This window comes from Orycteropus afer, unplaced genomic scaffold (genome assembly GCF_000298275.1).
Source record: "Orycteropus afer afer isolate SDZICR_OR568_19922 unplaced genomic scaffold, OryAfe1.0 scaffold00221, whole genome shotgun sequence".
Taxonomy (NCBI): domain Eukaryota; kingdom Metazoa; phylum Chordata; class Mammalia; order Tubulidentata; family Orycteropodidae; genus Orycteropus; species Orycteropus afer.
In genome coordinates, this window is record NW_006921808.1 from 888,445 (window position 1) to 912,411 (window position 23,967).

At 40.7% G+C, this 23,967-nt stretch overlaps 1 protein-coding gene across 1 annotated transcript in view; it reads right to left on the reverse strand.

The window, feature by feature from the left end:
• LOC103203662 (beta-galactosidase-1-like protein 2) overlaps positions 1–23,967 on the reverse strand; it is a 119,075-nt gene that overhangs the window by 38,052 nt on the left and 57,056 nt on the right. The window contains exons 2-6 of the mRNA XM_007948731.1: positions 13,151–13,348; positions 10,758–10,826; positions 10,002–10,097; positions 7,869–7,977; positions 6,124–6,216 (exon numbers count right to left, since the gene is read on the reverse strand). Coding sequence (XP_007946922.1) covers positions 6,124–6,216; positions 7,869–7,977; positions 10,002–10,097; positions 10,758–10,826; positions 13,151–13,348 — 565 coding nt within the window. The remainder of the gene's footprint in view (positions 1–6,123; positions 6,217–7,868; positions 7,978–10,001; positions 10,098–10,757; positions 10,827–13,150; positions 13,349–23,967) is intronic.

Below are 23,967 nucleotides of genomic sequence, written 5' to 3' on the forward strand. Positions count from 1 at the left end.
GGAGGGGAAGAATAGTAAAAAGGACAAAAGTATTAATAATAATAGTAGTTTTAAAACAGACAAATACAAGCAAACTAAACACCAGAAAAAAGAAAGAAAAATATCGGCAGAGGACAGGGCAGGGCATCCAGGCTCCATCCAAGCACACAGACTGGGATGGAGTTCCTGCAAGCCCAGAAGGTGGGTGGGAGTGAGGGGTGGCTGCACCTCCATTCACCAAGCGGGTGTGGGGTATAAGAGTAACAAGAGGAATGTCACACCTTTTCAGTTATGCAGGTGCAGAATGTCCTTGAGGTTACTGGAAAGCAGAACCTCTTCTTAAGCCCCTGGAATCTTGGAGAATGCTGTCTCTTTAAATATTCAAAATGGTCTAGTCACTTGTAAACATTCAAAATGGTGGCACCGTCCAGATAGGTAAAAGTCCACTGCTCAACACGTCTTCCTTTCCACTGCTTCTTCCCCTTTTACTCCACAGCCACCATAGCCACCATAGCCACTCTGTGGCTAGCAGAGCTGATTTTTAGGTTAATTCTTAGGTCCTACCACCACTCAGGAATCTCCAAGCTGTCTGTGCTGTCAGGATTGCTGCCAGACCACAGGTCTGTATGTCTCTTTTTTTGGTATTTTCATGCAAATTCTTCTGCTAGTTGGGGTTTAGTCCACTTCTTTATCCTTCTCTTCAAGGCTCAGGGATCCAGGATTACCTTCTGTGTCTGTGTTAATTGGTTTTCCTTTTCTTTTTTGAAGAGGGTCTGTGTAGACTTTCTGCCTATTCTACCATCTTGGAATCAGCCCCAGTCAGATAATTTTTTCTCAGCCAGGAAACAACTATGGGTGTTCAATGTGACTATTCAACTAAAAACTTGCAAAAAGCAGTACCTATGCAGGAGAACTGCAATCCCCAAATTAGGCTCAGTCAATAAAGACTAAATGAATGTCAACCCAGTTGAAACACAAAAATGAAGAAAGAATTCATTAATTAATAAAGGATTAATTAATTAATGTGGTATCTAGACGCACAGCTACTATATAGCCCAAAATGCATTCCAGGCAAGTTAAAATCAAGCACCACAAAATAACTACAATGTTTTACACCTGAATTGGTGCATAGTCCAAACATGAAAGGAAAGCAATTTTTGACAACTGAACCATGAGGACCACTTTGAAATATAAAACTGAAAAAAAAAGGCATGTTTACTGAATCCATAATAGTGTCTCTCATACAGTAGATGCTAAAAAATATTTATCAAATGAGTAAATTAATGAATGAATAGGCAAAACACAATTAAAAGTAATCTATATGAAAAAATGTTGGCAATTCACATCTTGGGAAATATTTGACATCAAAAATGTTCAGACTCTGTAAACATGACATGAAAAAAGTATAGGCAATTGATAATAGTTTACAAAGAAGAAGCAAGGCAGCAAAGTATTATGCATGGGTATAACAGAGTAAATGAGAAGTAAAAATAACCTACTCCTGACACACAGATTACCACCAATTACAGTACTTTTGTTGTTGCTGTTGTTAGATGCCATCATGTCACTTCTCACTCATAGGGACCCTACGTACAATAGAATAAAACATTACCTGTTCATGTGCCGTTGTCACAATCCTTGTTATACCTGGGCCCACCATTGCAGCCAATGTATCAACCCATCTTGTTGAGGGTCTTCCCCTTGTTCATTGACCCTCCATTTTACCAAGCATGATATCCCTCTCCAGGGAATGATCCCTTCTGACAACATGACCAAAGTGGGTCAGATGAAGTTTTGCCATCATTGTTTCCAAGGAGCATTCCCACTGCTTTTAGTTCTTCTGGCAGTCCACGGTATTTTTTTTTATTCTTCCCAAACACCACAACTCAAAACGATCAGCTCTTCTTTCTCTCTTCCTTATTCATTGTCCAGCTTTCTAATGCATATAAGGTGATTGAAAAGACCATGGGTTGGGTTAGGCACAACTTAGTCTTCAAAGAGATGTCTTTGCTTGTCAACACTTTTAAAGAGGTCTTTTGCAAACATGTGCCAAGTACAATAGACAACTGATTTCCTAGCTGCTTCCATTGGTGTTGATTGTGGATCCAAATAATATGAAATCTTTGACAACTTTAATATTTTCTCCATTTATTGTGATGCTGCTTATTGGTCCCTTTGTTAGGATTTTTGTTTTCTTTATGTGGAGGTGTAATCCATACTGCAGATTGTAGTCTTTAATCTTCATCAGTCAATGCTTCACCTGCATATTGTTGTTGTTGTGGTGGTGGTTATGTGCCATCGAGTCAGACCTGACTCATAGTGACCCTTCTTTGGGTTTCCAAGGCGGTATCTCTACAGAAGTAGATTGCCCCATCTTCCTTCTGAGGAGTGGCTGGTGGGTCTGAACCACCAGCCTTCTGGTTAGCAGTCAAGTGCCTTAGCCACTATGCATATTACAGGTTGTTAGATGAGTCTTCCTCCAATCCTGATGCTCTGTTCTTCATATAGTCCAGCTTTTCAGATTATTTGTTCAGCATACAGATTGAATAAGTATGGTGAAAGGATACAACCCTGACACACACTATTCCTGATTTTAAATCATGCAGTATACACTTTTTCTGTTCAAATGACAGCCTCCTGGTCTTTGTACAGGTTCTGCATGAGCACAATTAAGTTCTCTGGTATTCCCATTCTTCTCCATGTTATCCATAATTTGTTATGATCCATACAAATGCCATTTCATAGACAGCAAAACACAAGTAAACATCTTTCTGGTATTCTTTGCTTTCAGCCAACATCCATCTGATATCAGCAATGTTATCCCACATTCCACGTCCTCTTCTGAATCCAGCTTGCATTTCTGGAAGTTCCTTATCAATACACTGCAGCAACCATTTTTTAATTATCTACAGCAAAACTTCACTTGTGTGTGATATTAATGATATTGTTCAATAATTTCCACATTCTGTTGGATCACCTTTCTTTGGAATGGGTACAAATATTAATCTCTTCCAGTCAGTTGGCTAGGCAGCTGTTTTCCAAATTTCTTGGCATAGATGAGTGCCTCCAGCACAGCATCTGTTTGTTGAAACACCTCAATGAGTATTCTGTCAATCCTGGAGCCTTGTTTTTTACTAATTCCTTCAGTGCAACTTCTATTTTGTCCTTAAATTCCATTGGCTCATTATCATATACCACTTCCTAAAATAGATGAACATTGACCAATTCTTTTTTATACAATGACTCTCTGTACACCTTCCATTTTTTTTCCTATAATATTTTATTTATTTTATTATTATTTTATTATTGTGTTTTGGGTGCAAATTTATAAAACAAACTTGTTTAACATTTATGAGTTCATGTACATCTAGTTTCATGGCCCTGATTAAAAGCCCCGAACCATGAGAAACTTTCCTCCCATTCCATCTTTTTTTGATGCTTCCTGCATCATTCAATATTTTGCCCATAGAATCTTTCATATTGCAACTCAAGGCCTGAGTTTTCCTTCAGTTCCTTCAGCCTGAGAAATTCCATGCATAGTCTTCCCTTTTGGTTTTCCAACTTCAGGTCTATGCATATCTCATTATAATAATTGACTTTGTCTTCTCAAGCTGCTCTTTGAAATCTTCTGTTTACCTTTTTTAATCTTGCTATTTCTTCTTAGCTTTAGCTAATCTCTGTTCCAGAACAAGTTTCAGAGTCTCTCTTGACATTCATTTTGGTCTTTTTAATTACCTTTTGCTTTCTTCATGGATGATGTTCTTGATGTCATATCACAATTCCTCTGGTTTTTCGTCACTGGTGTTCAACGTGACACATCTATTCTTCAGATGGTCTCTAAATTCAGGAGGGATATAATCAAGGTCATATTTTGGCTCTTGTGGACTTGTTTTATTTGTCTTCAGCTTCAACTTGAACTTACATATGAGCAACTGATGATCTGTTCCACAGTCAGCTCCTGGCCTTGTTTTGGCTGAAGATATTGAGCTTCTCTATCACCTCTTGGCACAGATGTAGTCAATCTGATTCCTTTGTATTCCATATGGCAAGGTCCATATGTGTAGTCACCATTTATGTTGCTGAAAAAACGTATTTGCAATGAATAGGTTATTGGTCTTGCAAAATCCTATCATGCGATCTTTGGCATCATTTCTATCACTGAGGCCATATTTTCCAACTACTGGTGATTCTTCTTTGTTTCCAATTTTTGCATTCTGGTAGCATAGTGGCTAAGACACTTGCCTGCTAACCAGACGGCTGGCGGTTCAAACCCACCAGCCACTCCTTGGAAGGAAGGTTGGGCAATCCTACTTCCGTAGTGATACTGCCTCGGAAACCCAAGGAGGGGTCGCTATGAGTCAGGGCCGACTCGACGGCACATAACAACAACAACAACAACATCACTAGTAATAATCAATACATCTTGATTGCATATTTGGTCAATTTCAGACTGCAGAAGGTGGTAAAAATCTTCAATTTCCTTATCGTTGGTTTTAGTGGTTGGTGCATAAATTTGAACAAAAGTAGTCTTAACTGGTCTTCCTTGTAGGTGTATGGATATTATTCTATTACTGACAGCACTGAACTTTATGATAGATCTTGAAACATTCTTTGTAATGATGAATGCCATGTCATTCCTCTTCAATTTGCCATTCCTGGCAAAGTAGATCATATGATTGTCTGATTGAAAATGGCCAAAACCAGTCCATTTCAGCTCACTAATGCCCAGGTTATCAATATTTATGTGTACCATTTCATTTTTTTTATAACTTCCAATTTTCCTACATTCATACTGTGTACATTCCATGTTCTGATTATTAAGGGGGGTTTGCAGCTCTTTCTTCCCGTTCTGAATCATGCCCCATCAGCAAATGGAAGTAGCAAAAACTTTACTCTATCTATATCATTAAGATCAACTCTGCTCTGAGGAGGCAGCTCTTCCCAGTCATATTTTGAGTGCTTTCTGACCTAAGGGGCTCATCCTCCTGCACTATATCAGCCAATGTTTCAGGGCTATTCATAAAGTGTCCCAGTAATGTATCAGATTGTGTTTCACTGCTACTTATAGGGTTTTCACTGGCCAATTCTTTGAGAAGGTCATCCCTTTCCTTTTTCCCAGTCTGTCTTAGTCTGGAAGTTCCACTGAAACCTGTCCACTATGGGTGACCCTGCTGGTATTTGCAACACTGGTAGCATACCTCACAGCAACATGAAAGCCACCACAGTACAGTAAACTGATAGACGAGTGGTGGAAGGTACTTCTAATTACCCATTAAATTGGCAGAAATGCATATATGTGACAAAAATTTTAACAGACTATGAACAAATAGGAATATATATAGTTCTCATAGCTCTATAAATTTGTGTAAATTTTCAGAGAAAAATATGGTGAGAGTAGAAAAATTATCATAACCTTTGACTTAGTATTATCACCATTAGGATTTTTCTTAAAAAAAAATACTTGCTTAATAATATTAATAATCTATGCTATTTTACCTCTAAGAATACATTTATATGCCTCTTTTCAACTTAAATTATTAAATTATTTAGATATACAATAGCATTATAATATGAACCAAAAACCAAACCCACTGTTTTCAAGTTAATTTCTGACTCATAGTGATCCTACAGGACAGAGTAGAACTGACTCTTAGGGTTTCTAAGGCTGTAAAACTGTGCAGAAGCAAACTGTCTCATCGTTCTCCTACAGAGCAGCTGATGGGTTCAAACCACTGATCTTTTGGTTGACAGCCCAATACTTTAATTACAGTGCCACCAGAGCTCTCTTTATAATGTGAAAGTACTATACATAAATGCTAAATAAATGTTCTGTTTCATTATTATTATTATTTTGACTCTTGAGAGTTCTTCCACTACTTTCTGTCTGCCTTTTTCCACTTCACAGACTATATTTGTGTCAGGTGAATATTGTTAACAAAGTGATTACCCTATTTTTGCCAAAATAACTAAAATCATGCAGGGCCAACATGGGACAATGCGAAGGCTTCAACAGAATCCTGGCTTCTCCCCAGGCTTAGCCCATTCTCTCTTAAGAAGAGCCCTGGAAGAAAATTAATGAAAGTCAAAAGTCTCTGGAGAAATAACAGGGAGAAAGAAGTAAGAAATGAACCAATATGCTCTTACCTTCTTGATATAAGGCATGTAATCTGGGTCTTTGTTATAGGAACCATATTCATTCTCTACCTGCACAGCAATAATGGGTCCCCCAAGCTTGTACTGAGGAGAAGAGATAAACAATCAGAAGCTGAGTTTGTAAAGGGAACTAGAATACCGAAGTTTACCATCCCTATTACTAACCACTAACAAAATGTTCCATTTGAAAACAATAGTCTCAAACAGTCTGGTATGCAGTTTCTGTGTTTAAGAATGGTTCTGGGTCATAGTCCTGGCATGACTTTCCCTACTGCTCCCACCCCTACCTCTACCACCCAACCTACTACTAAAACCTGTTGAATCATCTGTGTTTAAACAACTCCAGTAATCCCACCTTGCCTGAAAAACTTTAGGCTAATAACTTCCAAGCTTCTTGCTTCCCACATGATCAGGGTTTCCAGAATGAGCAAATAAACATATAGGACACCCAGTTAAATGTGAATTTCACATAAGCAATAAATATATTCTAGTATAATTAAATATAATGATCTGGGACATACTTACACTGAAAATATTAATCACTACTTATCTAAAATTCAAATTTAACTGGGGGCCCTGTGTTTTATCTGGCAGCCATACCCACGATCAAACATTTCCCTTTCATCTGTGTATAGGGTGAACAAGTATAGTACGAACATTAACTCAAGAGCAATTTTTTATTGAGGTACTAATTTTGTAATGTGACTCTTTCAGTTTTACATAAGCAATTATGTTAATTATTCTAACTCCTGCTTTTTCGTTGCTTACAATTATTCTATGAGATGTTAAAATACTTTCCCAAAAACTTTATTCTGCCACACAGGTTTTGGATAATAAATGCATGTCCTCTTTTTGGCCACAGAGGAAATTTCCTGGAATCACTGCATCTGGAACTCATTGCTGTCTTAAAAGCCCATATATTCCCACACTCCATGATAGCAAAGCCATGGTGCTACAGGAAAGGAGATATTACTATCATTGTGCATAGATGCTTATCTCCTAAACAAAGCAGTTCAAGCCCTAATACTGTCTGTCCTCTCAGCCACAGGCTGCATGAAACAATAACACAACACAAAGACCTCCTAAATGCATGGGCAGTTATAAACAGGGCTTCAATCTGATTCTTCCCAGTTCAGTCATGGCCAGTGAAGTGAAACTAGGACAGACAAGAATTTGCAAACTGTAGGGGACTAGAAAGATAACTTGAATAGGGAAATAAGTCAGTGCTCTGCTAGAAACTTAATTTCCTTCTTAGAAAACAAAGGCAGTGTGTCCATTGCATAGCAATCAAATCTCTTGACCAACACGGTCTAAAACCATGGTGCTGTACTCAATGATGGCAGCTGACCTCACTACTTTGAATGTACATCACTCTCCACAGTTCCAGCCATTAATCCAATCTCCACATCAGGCTCCTGAAAGGCCTCACTACACCTCTCCTTAGTCTCCCATTCCAGAGCTTCACCCTAAAATTTTTCCCATTCTGGTTATCATTGCAGGTACACATTTTACAAATTCTAGTCCATCTTGGTTTTACTTCATCAGCCATCACTGAACCATTTGAAATGTTTTGAAGTCCTGGTTACAAATGATTGGGGCAATACTAAATCAGACAGTAAGGAAGAATGTGTTCCTGTGTTGAAAAGCACTGTGAGCCCCTTGGCCTGAGAGCTAGCCCAGGGCTATCTATACCAACAGGAAGATAGGCAAAGAATAAGGAGCAGGTCTGCTTTTACCTGGAGTGGGACCACCCTGGACATCAGGTGATCAAAGTAATGATCTACGGCCGTTGTGAAGCCCTTATATGTGGTTCTCAGCTTCATGTCAGGGTCTTGGAGCAGCCAGCTTGGAGTGAGAAATGAGAGTGTTAGTTTCACTGTCTGTGGTTTGATTAGGACAGGGTAATGGTGGAATAAAATGTGAGCGCCTTCAGATTCATCCCCACACCCCCAGAATATCCAACCAGGAAGTGATGGGATTGTTCAACACCTGCCAAAGCTTGATGCCACACAGCTCATGGCCTCTACTCTCTACTGTGTCCCTACTAAAGGACACCAGCCCCAGCAGAGATGGTACTTCCCATTACATGCCTATAGGGCAGGGCTGCAGGTCAGAGTTAGAAAAGTTCTTCACTGGGCCCAGCCCAAAGGATTCTGTTTCAGCTCAGTTTTCAGCATCGACTATGTAATCTTCTTACAAAGGGGTGACACTGAAGGGCCAGGGACCATTGGGGATGGAGAAAAATACAGTCTCAGCCTTCCCTCTCCCATCTCCCAGGAAAACAGGTCTGACCGGGACTAAGGCAACAGTGCTGCCCTGCTCCCCTCTGTTCTAGTCCAGAAGCTGGGGCTAGCAGAAAGGATACATTTCTACAGGCCCATCAGCTATGCAGAGCTCAGCCCAGAAAGGAGCAGTGAGCAAGTAGATAAACTTTTTATAATCTGAGTGTTGTGGTCACAAAACCTGCTGATGAACAGAGAGCACCAAGGATTAGTTCCAAAGTTAGAGTCTTGGTATTTTCTCTTCTACTTGAAATTCTCAGAAAATACTTATATTTTCTAAGAAAAGACAATGCTTCTCTTGCCCTGGTCTGGAAGTCTTGAACAGGGTCGAAAATGTATCAATTTATACTAGGTAAAAAATAGATTTGAGGAGAGAGTAGCTTCCTCCAGGTTAGCATCTCAATGTCTACCTCCCATAAGATAGTTTCTTATTACCACTCAGCTTCCCACCTGTTGTCCAGTGCTCTCAGCTGCCTCCCCAGATGGCTCTCCCATGTGCCTAAACCTTTAACAGCAATCAGGCACTAAGCCCACAGGTAGCAAATGGTTGGGACTTCATGTTAGCAACATGCTAATTTAGAATTAGTCTAATATAGAATTAGGACTGTTAAATCCTGTCTTCCTTTTGTGCTTGGCCGAGCTGATCCCACGGAAACCTCTGCCCAAGGTACACCAATTTTTAATGTATACAGTGAGGCCATTTCTGGGTTGCTCTGATGGAGAAGTGCTAGGCATGACAGCACAGAGATGAGATGACCCAGGTGGAGGATAGAGCTGACAGTGTCCCTCAGGGAAGGGCTCTGTTGTGCTGGAAACTGAAAAGAAAACAAGTTGCTCTGTGCAGCTGTGTTGTGAAAGGCTGCTCCCCTAGGAGAGCTCATAACACACAGAACTGCTTTCTGCCCTCCTGGGGCAGCCAGGAAGGGAGAGTGGGCCTAATCATCTGGTGCAGTGTGAGGACAGGAATGACTTCAGTACTAACAAGAAACTTTTTTACTAGGAAATAATGATGATAATTAGGACAACAGAGGATGAATCTTGACCAGATTTCTATTCCAGTGAGAGATTATTATGTTGAACTCAGCTGATATTACACAAAATAAAATAGTAAAGTAATGCCTGAGATTTGAAGAAGCAACAGTAATTTGTTTTCTTGTATTTACTTAAACAATACTTGGACTTTTAAAAAATTCTGGTAATATGCTGAGAAATAGACAAGACAGTTTGTATTTTTCCTATTTTATGGACAGAGAAAGTAAGGTTCCAGAAAAGTTAAATGATTTCACTGGGGTTCCAACTAAATAGTAGAAACCTGATGAAGTAAAATGTCTTGGGAATGGCCAGCTCTTCCACCTGCTGCTTGGCACAAAGAAAGAAAGAAAGGAAAGAAAAAAAAAGACAGGCAGGAATTTTTACAGGGCACACATCATTTTAAATGATCTTCTTCGGGCTTCACTTATTCTGAAAAGGAAATAAACTACAGACTAGAATCATGTGCTTTAAAAATACAGTGGATCTACTTCTGTGATTAGCATTGTGTACAAGAACATAAGACAATGGTTTGAGGCCCTTTCCAGCCCTGCTCACCTGGGCAGGCCCCCAAGATCAATCTCACTGCAAATATAGGGGCCTGGACGCAGAATCACCCATAGTCCAAGTTCCGCAGCCATCCAGATAAAGGCCCTAGGGATGCAAACAGTGTTTGTGACTCATGACATTCAAACTGAGGCTGGGAGGTGGGAAAGAAAGGGGGTGAGACAGAGGAAGCAGAGAGGATGCCTAGCACAGGGCACAGAATACAGAGCACAGAGTGTAGAAACGGAGCTATCAGCTCCTTCCCTCACTTCACTCTAACAGGAGAACAAAGTTAGGAATGCAAAGGCTGAAACCCTCTCACCAGTACAGTGAGGAATCCAAAGGTAGAGGCATCCCTAGAAGTGGGGTTTTCATTGTCTTCACAGACCCATGGGGATGCTAAGGAGGAAGGGCTCACACAGGATGCTAGCAGGGTCATACCAGTGAAACTGACCCCTAATGGTAGCCCCTATCCCAGCCAGATAATGGGCTCACTCTGCACCCAGGCTTCCCCTTGGGGTCTTAGGCAGCCTCTGTGGATGTAGTGAGAAGTCCAGGCACAGAGGCTGCAGGCCCCACCCCATTAGGGGTAACAAGTGCCACTGGATAGTGTCTGGTCCTAGATGCACAACCTTTCCAACTATCCTGAGAATATGGCTTCAGGCTCCATCTCTTCCAGTAATGCTCCATTGTTCCTAAGGAATCCCAGGTGGCCACCTCTCTGCATCCCACCCAAGGTCTGGCAGCAGAAGTAAAATCAACACCTACTCCAGATCCAGATTCCCAGAGAAGTCATATTTGCCTCTTTCAATCTCATGGAGGTTCCAGGGTACATAGCTGTAACAGAAATATAATTACAGGCAAAAGTTTTTTATTCATTCTATTTCATTCCCCAGAGTACTTTCTTTATCCTTAAAACCCACATTCATGGTTGAAGACATGTTTCACAGATCCATTGTCTTAATGCCTTTGCAAATAAAAGCAAGAATAGACTGAAGAAATCTAGGGGCCTTGGCCATGAACTATCCATCAGTTTGTCATACTGTGGTGGAATGCTGGAATAGCATTTCAATTACTAACAGGGTCACACATGGTAGACAGGTTTCAATGGAGCTTCTAGACTAAGACAAATTAGGAAGAAAGGACTGATAATCTACTTCTCAAAATCAATCAATAAAAACCTTATGGGTCACAAAAGAATACTGTGCCATACAGTGGTGGAAGATGAGCCTCCTATGTTGGATGGCACTATACAATACACTCAAGCATTTTGTTCTGTTATAGATAAGGTCACCATGAGTTGGAGGCAATTTGATGGCAACTAACAACAAGAGGCCTTAGAGAACCCAGGGCAACTCCCTGGGTGACTAATGTCAATTCATCTTAGTTCTCCTAAGTGAACTAAGAGAACGTCAACAAGATTTGGGTAAAGCGCAGACATGCAGGTCTCACTCTGAAACCACAGGTCAGCTCTCTCTCCAAATGTAACTTCATTAGAAAAGAAGTTAAAACTAATGGAAGAGCCTTAATATTTAAACCTTAAACCAAAAATATCTCCTGAAGTCTTCTTAAACCAAACACAGTTTAATTTACCTAGTAAACAATTTTCTGCCTTGAGCACTGTGCTGTTTTAAGATCTATCTAAATGGGATCAAATTGAAAAACCAACTCATAAAGATTAGATAGGAGAGAATGTAATAAATATCACTGCACTATACATGGAGAAACTTGAATTGGTATATGCTTTTGCTGTGTATTTTCTCATCAACAAAAAATAAAATAAATTATTAAAAAAAAAGGAGGGGGACAGGAGATCCAATTATCACCCCTATTTTTACTGAAGATATGATTGCAAAAGAGGGAACAAAATGGAGGTTCTAACTCTAAAGAGAAGATAAAGTGTAAGGTCTTTTTTCTTTTTTTTTAATTGTGATTTGGGTGACAATTTACAGAGCAAATTCACTTTCCATACAGCAGTTCACATACACTTTGTCTCACAATATTGACTACAATTTACCACAATGCAACACCTTCCCTCCCCATAGTTACCCTCTTCCCTGTGTCCTTCCCTCCATGCACTCCTGCCCCGAGCTGTCTCCTTGTGCATAAATAGCCCTTCTATTCTCTCATGATTGTTATCTCCAAGGAGGGTATCTACCTCAGTCAAATGTTCACCTCATATGCCTGTCTTTTGTTTGGCTGAAAGCCACAGGAGTGGGTTCAATTCCAGGCCTGAAGGGCAGCTAGGGGCCATAGTCTCAGTGGTTCCACCAGGGTCTATCAGACCAGCAAACCTGGTCCCCTCCTTTTTTTTTTTTTGTTTTTTCCCAAATGATTTTGAGTTTTGTTCCACATTGTTCTCCCACTCTATCCAGGATCTCCGACATAGATCCCCCTCCAAGTGGTTGACAGTGGTAGCCGGGCTAAGTGTAAGGTCTTAAAGGAGCTGGACTCCAGAGACAAAAAGTATGAGTTCAAATCTGATAAGTGATGATACCTGCTCCCCCTCCCCATCCCTCCCTTGAGTCTCCAGTGGAGCCCTCTCCAATGGTGAGAAGGTGTGCATGTGAAGGGAAGGAAGGCTTTCTTCCTTCCAACTCAGACTCAAGGGTTTCACGTTTAAACAAATACACAGTGTCCAGGTTTTGATAGGCAAAATGCTGACCTCACAATATTCCTACAATATTCTTTCACGAGTCCTATAATGTGTTACTGTAACTCCAGTATCAGAACTAGCATATGCAAATAAATGGATTCTTAAAGCCATCTTTATGGGATGTTACTCAGTTATTTTAACAATGTTGTCAAAGCCCAAACACCCCTCTAGACCTTACCTGCATTTCTTATTTTATTATTCCCATTAATGTGGAGTGCTGTGAGTGTCAGGAGAGAGGGAGACTGTATTACCCATTATATCTAGGCAGAGGGGCCTGGGCTAATTCCAACTCTGACATTTTTCCTCACAAAATTCAGCTAAGGCTTCCCTTATAGTGGTTACTCAGGTTTAGGCTCTAATGGGGTTCATCCTTCTTAAACACAAGGGAGAACCTGAGGCTGGGCTTGCCATGAAATAATCCTGGTCTCTGGGCCCAGGATACAGATGGCAGGAACCTCTGTTTTGTACCAACTGTTGGTAAAAGGGGGCTGGGACCAGCACTCACGTGGTTAGGGTGTTCAAGCCACAGGCCTTCAGCTTCAGCAAGCGGTCCTTCCAGTAATGTCTGGGCACCCGGAAGTAGTGCACAGAACCCCCAAAGATCCAGAAGGTGGAGCCCTCCAGCATGAAGTTCTGGCCTTTTGCCTGCAGCCCTAACTGGCGATGTCTTAGCCATGGAGGGAGCAGATTGTGCCAATCCAATCTGGAAAGGGTGGAGATAGTCACCAAGCAAGAAGTTCTCCCATCAGCAGTGAGAGGGCCCAGAAAAGAGAAGGACCTCTTCTCTCTCTCGGGTCCCAAATCTATTTTTTAAAGAGGGCCTGCTTCCAGGGTGTTCTAGAAAAGTTCCCTACACTCCAACTTAGCCAAACCATGGAAGGAATCTTTCTTTAGCACCATTTCTGGGTCTGGACCCCACTTCAGGGGAAGAACAAGCTGATGCTGAAGCCAGAAACAAGACAGACATAATTTTCATCATGAAGGTGTGGGTGTTAAAAGGAGAGATGATGAGGTGAGGCCATGCTAACATGGGAAGGCAGTCTTCAGCAAGTTAAAGGGCTGTCTTCTGGCCTCTAGGACAGGGGAGTAGGTGGCACACAAGTTCCTACAGTGGCCAGCTCTTCAGCCCACTGCCTAAATATTGAGATAGTATTTACTTCAGTAGTACCTCTGAACTAACTCATGATCACAACTGTCCAACTCAAGGTACAGATACCCAGAAAAAAGTACCTGGGCTAGTGTTGCTGTTGTTGTTATGTGCTGTCAAGTTGGCCCCAACTCATAGCGACCCTTCCTTGGGTTTCCGAAGCAGTATCTCTACGGAAGTAGATTGCCCAACCTTCCTTCAGAGGAGTGGCTGGTGTGTTTTAACTGCCAGCCTTCTGGTTAGCAGTCAAGTGCCTTAGGCACTATGCTACCAGAGCTCCTGGGCTAGTAGTAGCATCGATTCATCAACCAAATTTCCAAGTCTTAATTATCTCTGAAAATCAAGTGTCAGCCAAGAGATAACCCAGAATTACAGACAGCTACACCCGGCAACTGGAAAAGTAGTTCATTGATTGCATCTTGGGTTGAACAAGAGTATCCCCCTCAACTGGATCTCATGACCTACTTCTCCTAAAACTCCCTCCTTCTCTTCTTCTCTTTGGGAGCATACGCTAGTTATAGAAGAAACTAAGGTACTGCCTGAAGGCAGTGAGAAAGCCCAGCAGGAGAAGTTGGGAGCCTAGAAGTTTCCAGCCAGAAAATTTCAGAAATTCAGGGCAGAAAACAAGAGCATGAATGAGTCTGGGGCAATTTTTCTTTTCTTTTTTTTTTTTTTTCCTGGGTGTTTTATTCTTCCTCAGCCAGGTTATTGACAGCTCCTGACACTAGGGGTCACAGGGCCTGGATAGGATCCTCTGCAGAAAAAAAAAAAAATTCCCTATGCTGTGTACAGTTTTCAATTTATATTGCAACACTGGCTGGAATTATACCACTGGGGAATCATTTTGGTGAAGCCCTCAATCACTGCCATCCCCTCAATCACTATGGATACAGACTGTTTGGGACTGTGGTCTCCTATAAGAAACAGATATGTGTGACCCAGATGTGGCTGAGGGCAGCAATCCTAAACTAGGACTCAATAGTGTTCGCATCTTCTAGAATCTCTCCAAACAACCAATGTATTCCTACAAACCAGACATGTTAGGGTCACTGTAAGGAGTTCTGATGCATATAGCTGTCTCCATCTTGTTGCACATCTTTTGCAATTAGTGTCATAGTGCTGATACAGAAATGTGTACAACAAATGGCCAGGGCCAGCTTTATGGGAATACAACCTGCACAGAGCCCAGGGCCCTGTGCTCAGGCCCTCTACATTTGGTTTATGCCTTACTGTCACCATCTTGAAACTTTTTGTTACTTTTTAAACAAAGGGTCCTGCATTTTCATTTTGCACTGAGCCCCATAAATGATGGAGCCAGTCCTAGAGATGACCAAGGACACTGGCCAAAATACATAGATAATTGTTTAATGGAGAAATTATCTAAAGCATCCAGGTGGAGTCAGTACAGGCTTCAGATGGATGACCTTTGCATTTGAATACCACAGTAGATGGCTTTAACAAACAGAAATTTATTCTCTCACAGTTTAGGAGGCTAGAAATCTGAATTCAGAGAGCCAGCTCTTGGGAGGGCTTTCTCTTTCTGTTGACTCTTGGATAAGGTACTTGTCATACTTGTCTTGAAGGCAGAGAATATTATAAGAAAGAATACACAAGCAGAGGAAACTTGGGACAAAAACACAAAAATATGAAGCATAATCTATTCAAAGAATGGCAAGCAGCTCAATGTGATAGGGCATCATGTAGGAAGAGTGAGGAGCAGCAAGTCTGAGAAGAGTGAAGGATGAACTAGATGGGGGGTGTGTGTAAGAACTATAGACAAGCGGACCAGTGCAGAGGTCATGTGATGGTTCACTCTAGCCCACAGTGACTCAGGTGTGCAGGCCATGAGCTATACTTCCCCACAGTCTGTCATTGGTCCTAGCTGAGATCAGCACAGAAAGTGACAGCATATACAACACTTTTATACCAGTGAGAATAATTTCCTAATGGACTGACCTTGGCAGTTGTGGTAATAGAGATGGAACGACGAAGATATTGACCAAATTAAATATCCTTGATGTGTTAACTGTCTTAGTTATCTAGTGCTGCTAAAACAGAAATACCACAGTGGATGGCTTTAACAAACAGAAATTTATTCTCTCACAGTTTAGGAGGCTAGAAATCTGAATTCAGAGGGCCAGCTCTTGGGAGGGCTTTCTTTGTCTTTCGGTTCTTCGGTAAGGTAATTGTCTCAATCTGTCTTTGATCTGGGAGTTTCTCAGCACAGGGACCCCATGCCCAAAGGATGCATTCCACTTCCAACTCTTTTTTCTTAGTGGTAAAAGAAGTTGGGAGCCTAGAAGTTTCCAGCCAGGAAATTTCAGAAACTCAGGACAGAAAACAAGAGCATGAATGACTCTGGGGAAAATGTATTTTTCTTTTTTTCTGCGTGGCTTTTTCTACCTCACCAGTTTATTGACAGCTCCTGACACTAGAGGTTATAAAGCCTGGCCAGGATTCTCTACAGAAAATAATTCCCTTTCTGCTTGTTTCTCTCTCCTTGAGGTCCCTGGCTAGTAGTTGTTTTTCTCCCAGGAAAACTCCCCATACATCAGGACTGTGATGTGATTGTCACCTTAATCCCCTTACATTGGAGGATCATAACTTGGATTATGTGACTTGAGTAAGGGTGTCACATCCCCTACTCAGCCAACTATAACTGATTAGCTGATCACATCAGATCATATCATGGGGGATGACTGCATCATATAAATGACAAATCACATCATTACATAACTGCCAGTGAGAACCATGGCCCAGCCAAGTTGACAAAATTTTGTTGTTGTTAGGTGCTGTTGAGTTGTCTGTGACTCATAGTGACCCTATGTACAGCAGAATGACAGTGCCTGGTCCTGTGCTAGCCCCATAATCTTTGCTATGCTGAGCCCATCATTGTAGCCACTGTGTCAATCCATCTTGTTGAGGGTCTTCCCCTCTTTTGTTGGCCTTCCACTTTACCAAGCATGATATCCTTCTTATAACATAACCAAAGTAGGGGAGATGAAGTCTGGCCATTCTCACTTCCAAGGAGCATTTCAGGTGCACTTCCTCCAGGACAGATCTGTTAGTTCTTTTAGCAGTCTACGGTACTTTCAGCATTCTTCACCCACACAACTCAAAAGCATCAACTCTTCTTTGGTCTTCTTTATTGTCTAGCTCTCACATGCATATGAGGTGATTGAAAATACCGTGGCTTGTTCCAGGTGCACCTTAGTCTTCAAGGAGTTATCTTTGCTCCTCAGCACTTGAAAGAGGCATTTTGCAGCAGATTTGCCCAGTGCTATATGTCATCTGTTACCTTTACTACTGTTTCCATTGGTATTGATTGTACAACCAAGTAATATGAAGTCTTTGACACCTTCAATCTTTTCTCCATTTATCATGATCCTGCTTATTGGTCCAGTTGTGAAAACTTTGGTTTTCTTTATATTGAGATGTAATCCATACTGCAGACTATAGTCTTCAATCTTCAGCAGTAAGTGCTTCAAGTCATCCTCACTTTCAGCAAGCAAAGTTGTGTCATCAGCATATCGCCGGTTGTTAACGAGTCTTTCTCCAAAACTGATGCTGATTCTTCTTCATATAATGCAGCTCTTCAGATTGTTTGCTCAGCATACACACTGAGTAAGTATCGTGAAAGGATACAACCCTGATGCACTCCCTTCTTAATTTTAAACCATGCAGCGTCTCCTTGTTCTGTTTGAACAACAGCCTCCTGGTCTTTGTACAGGTTTCTCATGAGTACAATTAAGTGTTCTGGAATTCCCATTCTTCTCAATGTTATCCACAATTTGTTATGATCCACACGATCAAATACTTTTGCATAGTCAATAAAACACAAGTAAACATTTTTCTGATATTCTTTGCTTTTGGCCAAGATCCATCTGATATCCCTTGCTCCACATCCTCTTCTGAATCCAGTTTGCATTTCTGGAAGTTCTCTGTCAACATAATATACTGCTGCAACCGTTTTTTAATTATCTTCAGTAAGATTTTACTTGCATGCAATGTTAATGATATTCTTCAAATTTCCACATTCTGTGGGATCACATTTCTTTGGAATGGGTACAAATATAGATCTCTTCCAATCAGTTGGCCAGGTGGTAATCTTCCAAATATCTTGGCATAGCAGAGTGAGTTCCTCCAGCGTGGCATTCATTTGTTGACACATCTCAGTGGTATTCCATCAATTCCTGGAGCCTTGTTTTTCACTACTTTCTTCAGTGCAGCTTCGACTTCTTCCTTCAGTACCATTGGTTCTTGATCATATGCCACCTCCTGAAATGAATGGACATTGACCATTTCTTTTTGGTACAGGACTCTGTGTATTCCTTTCATCTTCTTTTGATGTTTCCTGCATCATTCAATACATTGCTGTGATAGTTGGAGCTGTGTTTTAACGTGGCTGGACCACAATTCTGTGTGGTTTAAGCAATTGTGATGTGGGTTATTCCCATGATGGGATCAGATGAATATGTTTTGAGTAGTCAATCCATTGAAAGGGAGTTTTCCTATGGGTGTGTCCTGCTTCTAATATATTTATGGGCATACTGGGAAAAAGAGACACTCTTCTGTGGATTGGGATCCTGTTGTGCTGCCTACAACTGTCTGTGAGCAAACAATCCACCATTCAGCCTGGAGATCTTGGATTGGTCATTCGTTGGAGTCAACATCTGGTATACTGCCTGTCAACCTTGCACTCATCAGTCCCTGCAGCTGCATGAGTTGGAAAAAGCCTCCAGCTTGACGTTTAATCCCAAAACTTGGGACTTGCCAGCTTCTATAAGTGTGTGAGCCATTTTCCTAAGATAAATTTCTTTTTCTCTATATGTATATATAAGCTTTATTGGTTTTGCTTTTCTAGAGAACCCAGGCTAATACAATTGCCCATAGAATCTTTCAATATTGCAACTCAAGGCTTGAATTTTTTCTTCAGTTCTTTCAGCCTGAGAAATGCCAAGCATGTTCTTCCCTTTTGGCTTTCCAACTCCATGTCTTTGCACATTTCATTATAATAATCAATTTTGTCTTCTCTAGCTGCTCTTTTAAATAGTCTCTTCAACTCTTTTATCTTGTCAGTTCTTCCATTTGCTTTAGCTACTCTTCATTCAAGGGCAAGATTCAGAGTTGCACCTGACATCCGTTTTGTTCCCCCCCCCCTTTTTTTTTTTTTTTTTGACCTTTTGCTTTTTTTTGTGGGTCATGTTCTTGACAGTATTTTTTGGGGACACAATTCAATCCATGACAGTTACCAAATGGATGCAGTGGATGTGGGAAGAGACCAGCATATTGTGAATTCATGTAATCAACAGAAGTCAGCTACACTAAAAGGAGGTTTGGGTTTGGCCATAATTGTTCTCAAAGTTGACAGTACATGTGAATTAGCTGGGAACTTTTAAAAGGGACCAAAGCCCAAAGTTCACCCCTGCCAGCCTAGCACCTTATTAGGTGGGACACAGTACAAGTACTCTGCACTTTTTGAAAGTTTGCTTTAAGCCACTTTGCTTTTTCGATAGACTTACATTTGTACCTGCTTTCACTAACTGAAAGAAATCCAAAGGGATTTTCACTTTTATGAGAAAATGGAAAAGCAAAATTAGAATTCAGTGTTTGTTTTGCAGCAAGTTGTTAAAGACGTGGCACACATCATAGGCAGATAGAGAGCCATCACCAAGCTCTTTCTCCAGAAACTATACTCAGCATCTCAGCATGAAGCCACCACAGCTTTGAGCTGTGTCTGTGAATACCATGGGTTAGACTTACTTTACTGTTTATGTGTTATTTGGTACAACTTAGTAGGTTAGTTTTGGGATCTGAGAACGCTCGAAACGTTTTCCCATATAAATTAATGGTAATTGCTTTCTGCCATTTTAGCTTACAAAAAGTTTCACAGAAATGCTCTACTTTCGGATAGTGGGGGAAACCTGTACTGGTATTTTTTAAAAGCTTCCCAACAGATTCCAAGGTGCAAGGCTGAGAACCACTGGCCTAGTGAGAGTTTTGCAGAAGGCACCTGGGGAAGTTTGAGGATGACCAGAGATGCCAAGAGGGCAGAAGGTACCATAAACATTCATTGACAATGTGGGAATTTTGTCTAGGACCACTCATGAGAAAGAAAATTATTTTTTACCTGCTCCTTCCTAACTCTCACAGTCCCTAGAGCCCAAAACTCACACTGAAATAGATGCAAAAGTCATTTGTGGGAAAACCTGTAACATAATCCCCAATTTTTTTCTTTCTCTAAAGAGAAAGTTTCCATGTTCCAACAAGTGACTTACAAACAATATTTCAGAGCACACATCTTCCAAAGAACCACCAGTAAGGGGAGTAGAAACAACAGTATCTGCAGCAAAGATTTGGATGTGAATCTTGACTCTGATCTTTAACAGCTTTCCGAATATGAGTTTCTTCCTCTGTAAAACAGGATTTATACCTGCCCTAATTGCTGAGAAAGGTTGCTTTGAAGGCGAGATATAAATAAAATACTCTATGATGTGTAGAGTCTTATCACTACTTTATATAAATGTATTTTAGCATGATTTTGCATATTAGAGAGAATAGCCTCATTGGGTTTTTTTATGTGCCTGGTAGGCAGTAATGCCAATCTTTCTATTCTTTCCCCTTTTTATTTAGTGTCTTACTATATTTTATGTGCTAGACTATGCCAAGTCATCTTATTACAATTAAAAAAATCTTACAATGAAAGATTCTATCCACTGTGGTCCAATCAGTTCCATTCCCCCTATATCCATGCCAGTAGGAGGCAAACTATGGCCTCGAGCCAAATCCAACCTGCTGCCTCCTTCCTAAGGCTTCCAAATTTTAAGCTTTCTACATTTTTTAAATGGTTGGGGGGTGAGGAATTAGAGGATTAATATTGTGTCACATAAAAATTATATGAAATATGAATTTAAAATTCAGTGTCCATAAGTACTTTTAGTGGCACACAGACTCATTCTTTTATGAATTGCCTACAGCTCCTTTCATGTAACCGTAGCACAAGTGACTACTCGAGGTAGAGACCATCTGACCCACAATGTTGAAAGTATTCACCCTCTCGTCCTTCACAGGAAAATCTTGCAGAGCCCTGTTTTAGAGGATGAGGCCCTTGACAGCTGAAATGAGGGCTCAGAATCCTCTCTGTCTGCAGCCACTGTATAGGGTCTGGGACTTTCTAGCCACTCCCTGGCTCTTGCTCTTCTCACCTGCCTCATTCCTTCCACTACAAGCTCCTGACCACTTTAGCTTTGTCTGAAGTTTCCCACGTATCAGTCATAGGTGAGTTTGTCTCTCTTGGTTTGACCAAATTTGCACCAAAGAATACAATCTGCCCTCATCCTCCAGCACCCCCAGCCTCATGTACCCACCAGGCCCAAGTGACCAGCCCCCACCCCCAGAGGTTCTCCCTTTAGTCATCATTTTAAATTCCTCTTAGGCTAATTATGAGGAAGAAATGGACAGACAGATAGATTACCTTCTTAAAAACAAGGGCATATTGAAAATCTGGAGGTGAAAACAAACACACACAGTGTATCTCTTGATCTCTCTCTCTTTTTTAAAATGATAATAAATTAGTAATCACTCTACCACTATAAGCTGGAATCTACTCAAGGGCAATGAGTTTGATTCTTGTCTACCAGGTAGCAGTCCTCATTCACAGGCCAGAACTTCAAAAGAACAATCTAAAACTCTACCAAAGCACACATCCCTGCTCCTAACTTTTGTTTGCAGGCAGAGAGCTTCCCTCTTCCCACCTACCTACCTCAGTGCAGAGGTGGGGCAGGCAGGGTTGGAAGGGACTATCAATGCCTCCCACATTTTAACATCCTCCCTGCTGGTAACAGACACTAATTAGTTTCCTGGCTGATAACTAATAATTAGGAAACCCACATCTAGGTTTACTTCTCCAGGTGTTAGAAATGCAGAAACTCAGGCCTTATATGCAGCCTCCTGATTCAAAGGTTGTGTTTCACCAGCTCCCAGTTAAAGTTTGAAAAGCCCTAGTCTGTATTTTCTTCTCTGAGATATGCATGTATAATCTATTCGTTGATGGAGCTTCTCTTTGCTAATCTCTTTACACCTTATACCATTTTCTAGATATTTTTCTTTAATATATCTTCTTGGTGTTTATTAAGAGGTACATGATAAACACTGCAGACAAAAATTCCAAATTTGTTATCAAATTTCAAAATATGAAGAATTCAGATTTCCTTCTTGGAAATGTGGAAGGCTGAAGTGGAAGGCCGAAGGGGCCCCTCACTGAAAATTACAGAACTTTAACAAACTAGCAGGCTTGATTAAAGCAGCCATTAATCATAGTGACTAACTCTCTGTCTTCCCCTCCTTTTTGCTTTCTCTTAAGTAAATAAAATAGCCAACCTCTTTATGGATGCTGAGTTCTTTAGATTTGTTATTTTCAATTACATACTCTTCTAAGTATAACCCTCTCCCACAACCAGCTTTTTATGAGAACCATAACCTATGAAACAAGACGACCCTGGGAAGAGGGACACTGAGTCTGGAGTAACCAGGGAAAAGAACAAAGACATTCCTGGCAGTCCAAGGGATCTTCAACTCCCTTCCTATTTCCCTATATGTTTACCCCTTCAGTCAAGGAGACAGACATTTTTTTTTTTTCTCTCTGTCTCCTTGGATACTGATACTCAATAAGACTTTTGGTGTCCCTATTCAACCTGTTGTGATCATTGGCTCTTCACAACAGAGGGTAAGGACCTTGCTTCCTACAAGAGAAATGGTCTGGGAGGTTAATAGAAAAGTTATTAATGCATTAATAGATGAGACAACTTCACTGAAATGAGGTGATAAATGTTGAGTTTCTCCAAGGGATTACTGATGAGAAGAGTTCACATCTTTCACTGTGAGAAAATGATATACCTTAGAGCTCCACAAATAATAAAGCACCATGCAAATGGTTGTTAATTTAATAATGATCATTAACATTAATGATTACAATATTAATAACAGCCCTAAGAATTTCCTGAGTAACAAACTCAGTAATTAAAAAAAATGAAGGAATATACACTGTGTAGTTATGTGTTTGGAGTAAACGTCAGAGAAACTTCACTTCTAAATAGATTATGCTTGGTATCAAGTGGCTAACCAAATTTGGGGAAAATCCACCTTGTTCCTATTGCTTTTCCTAATAAGAAGTTATTAGGAAACATTACTATGATGAAATAGTCTTTGTAAAATGAAACCAGGGACATCTGCCTTCTTTCTAGCTAACCAAAAAACCAAAACCAAACTACTGCCGTCAAGTCAGACCTGACTCATAGCGACCCCTCTTTGGGTTTCCGAAGCATTATCAGTATGAAAGTAGATTGCCCAGCCTTCCTTCTGAGAAGTGGCTGGTGGGTTTGAACCGCCAGCCTTCTGGTTAGCGGTCAAATGCCTTAGGTATTACATCACCAGAGCTCCTTCTTTCTAGCTAGAGCTGATATTAACATTTTCTTCTGGAGTTTCCTGCTTCTTTGTATCTGCGTTTAATTCTAGGATTAAATGATTCTTCTCTGTCCTAGAATAAATGCACAGCATGCCATAGTCTCTGACCTGAGCTTTGTCCTCAGGACTGTATTGCTCAGTCATATTCTGTTTCTTCACCTAGAAAAGCAGGGTCCCAGCAGGATACATCCATTTCAGGTTGTTTGGCAGAGACCCCTAGGCTGTAATAGCCCCCTCCATGGCTCTGTCATTTTCCTTTGGGCCAGTGGAAATGGGGCATGGACTGTTCATGTTATAGACTGTGGAACAAAGAAATACAAAACAAAAACTAGTTTTAAAAACCAAATACCAAAAAAAAAAAAAAAAAAAACCAACCTCACTGCCGTCAAGTTGATTCAACTCATAGAAACCCCTCCATGGGTTGGTTTCTAAGTCAGTATCTCTGTGGAAGTAGATTTCCCAAATAGAGGAGAAATAAAATAAATTAAAAAAAAAAAAACTAGGTTGGAAATATAGAATCTCTGGGTTAACATGGTTGCAGTTTGAGTCCACCCAGAGGCACCTCATTAGAAAGACCTGGTGACATACTTCCAAAAAATCAGCCATTAAAACCTTATGGAGCAGGAACTAATTGAGGGATTTAGCAACGTCGCAGGATATAAGATCAACATCCAAAAATCAGTTGGATTCCTCTACACCAGCAAAGAGATTGC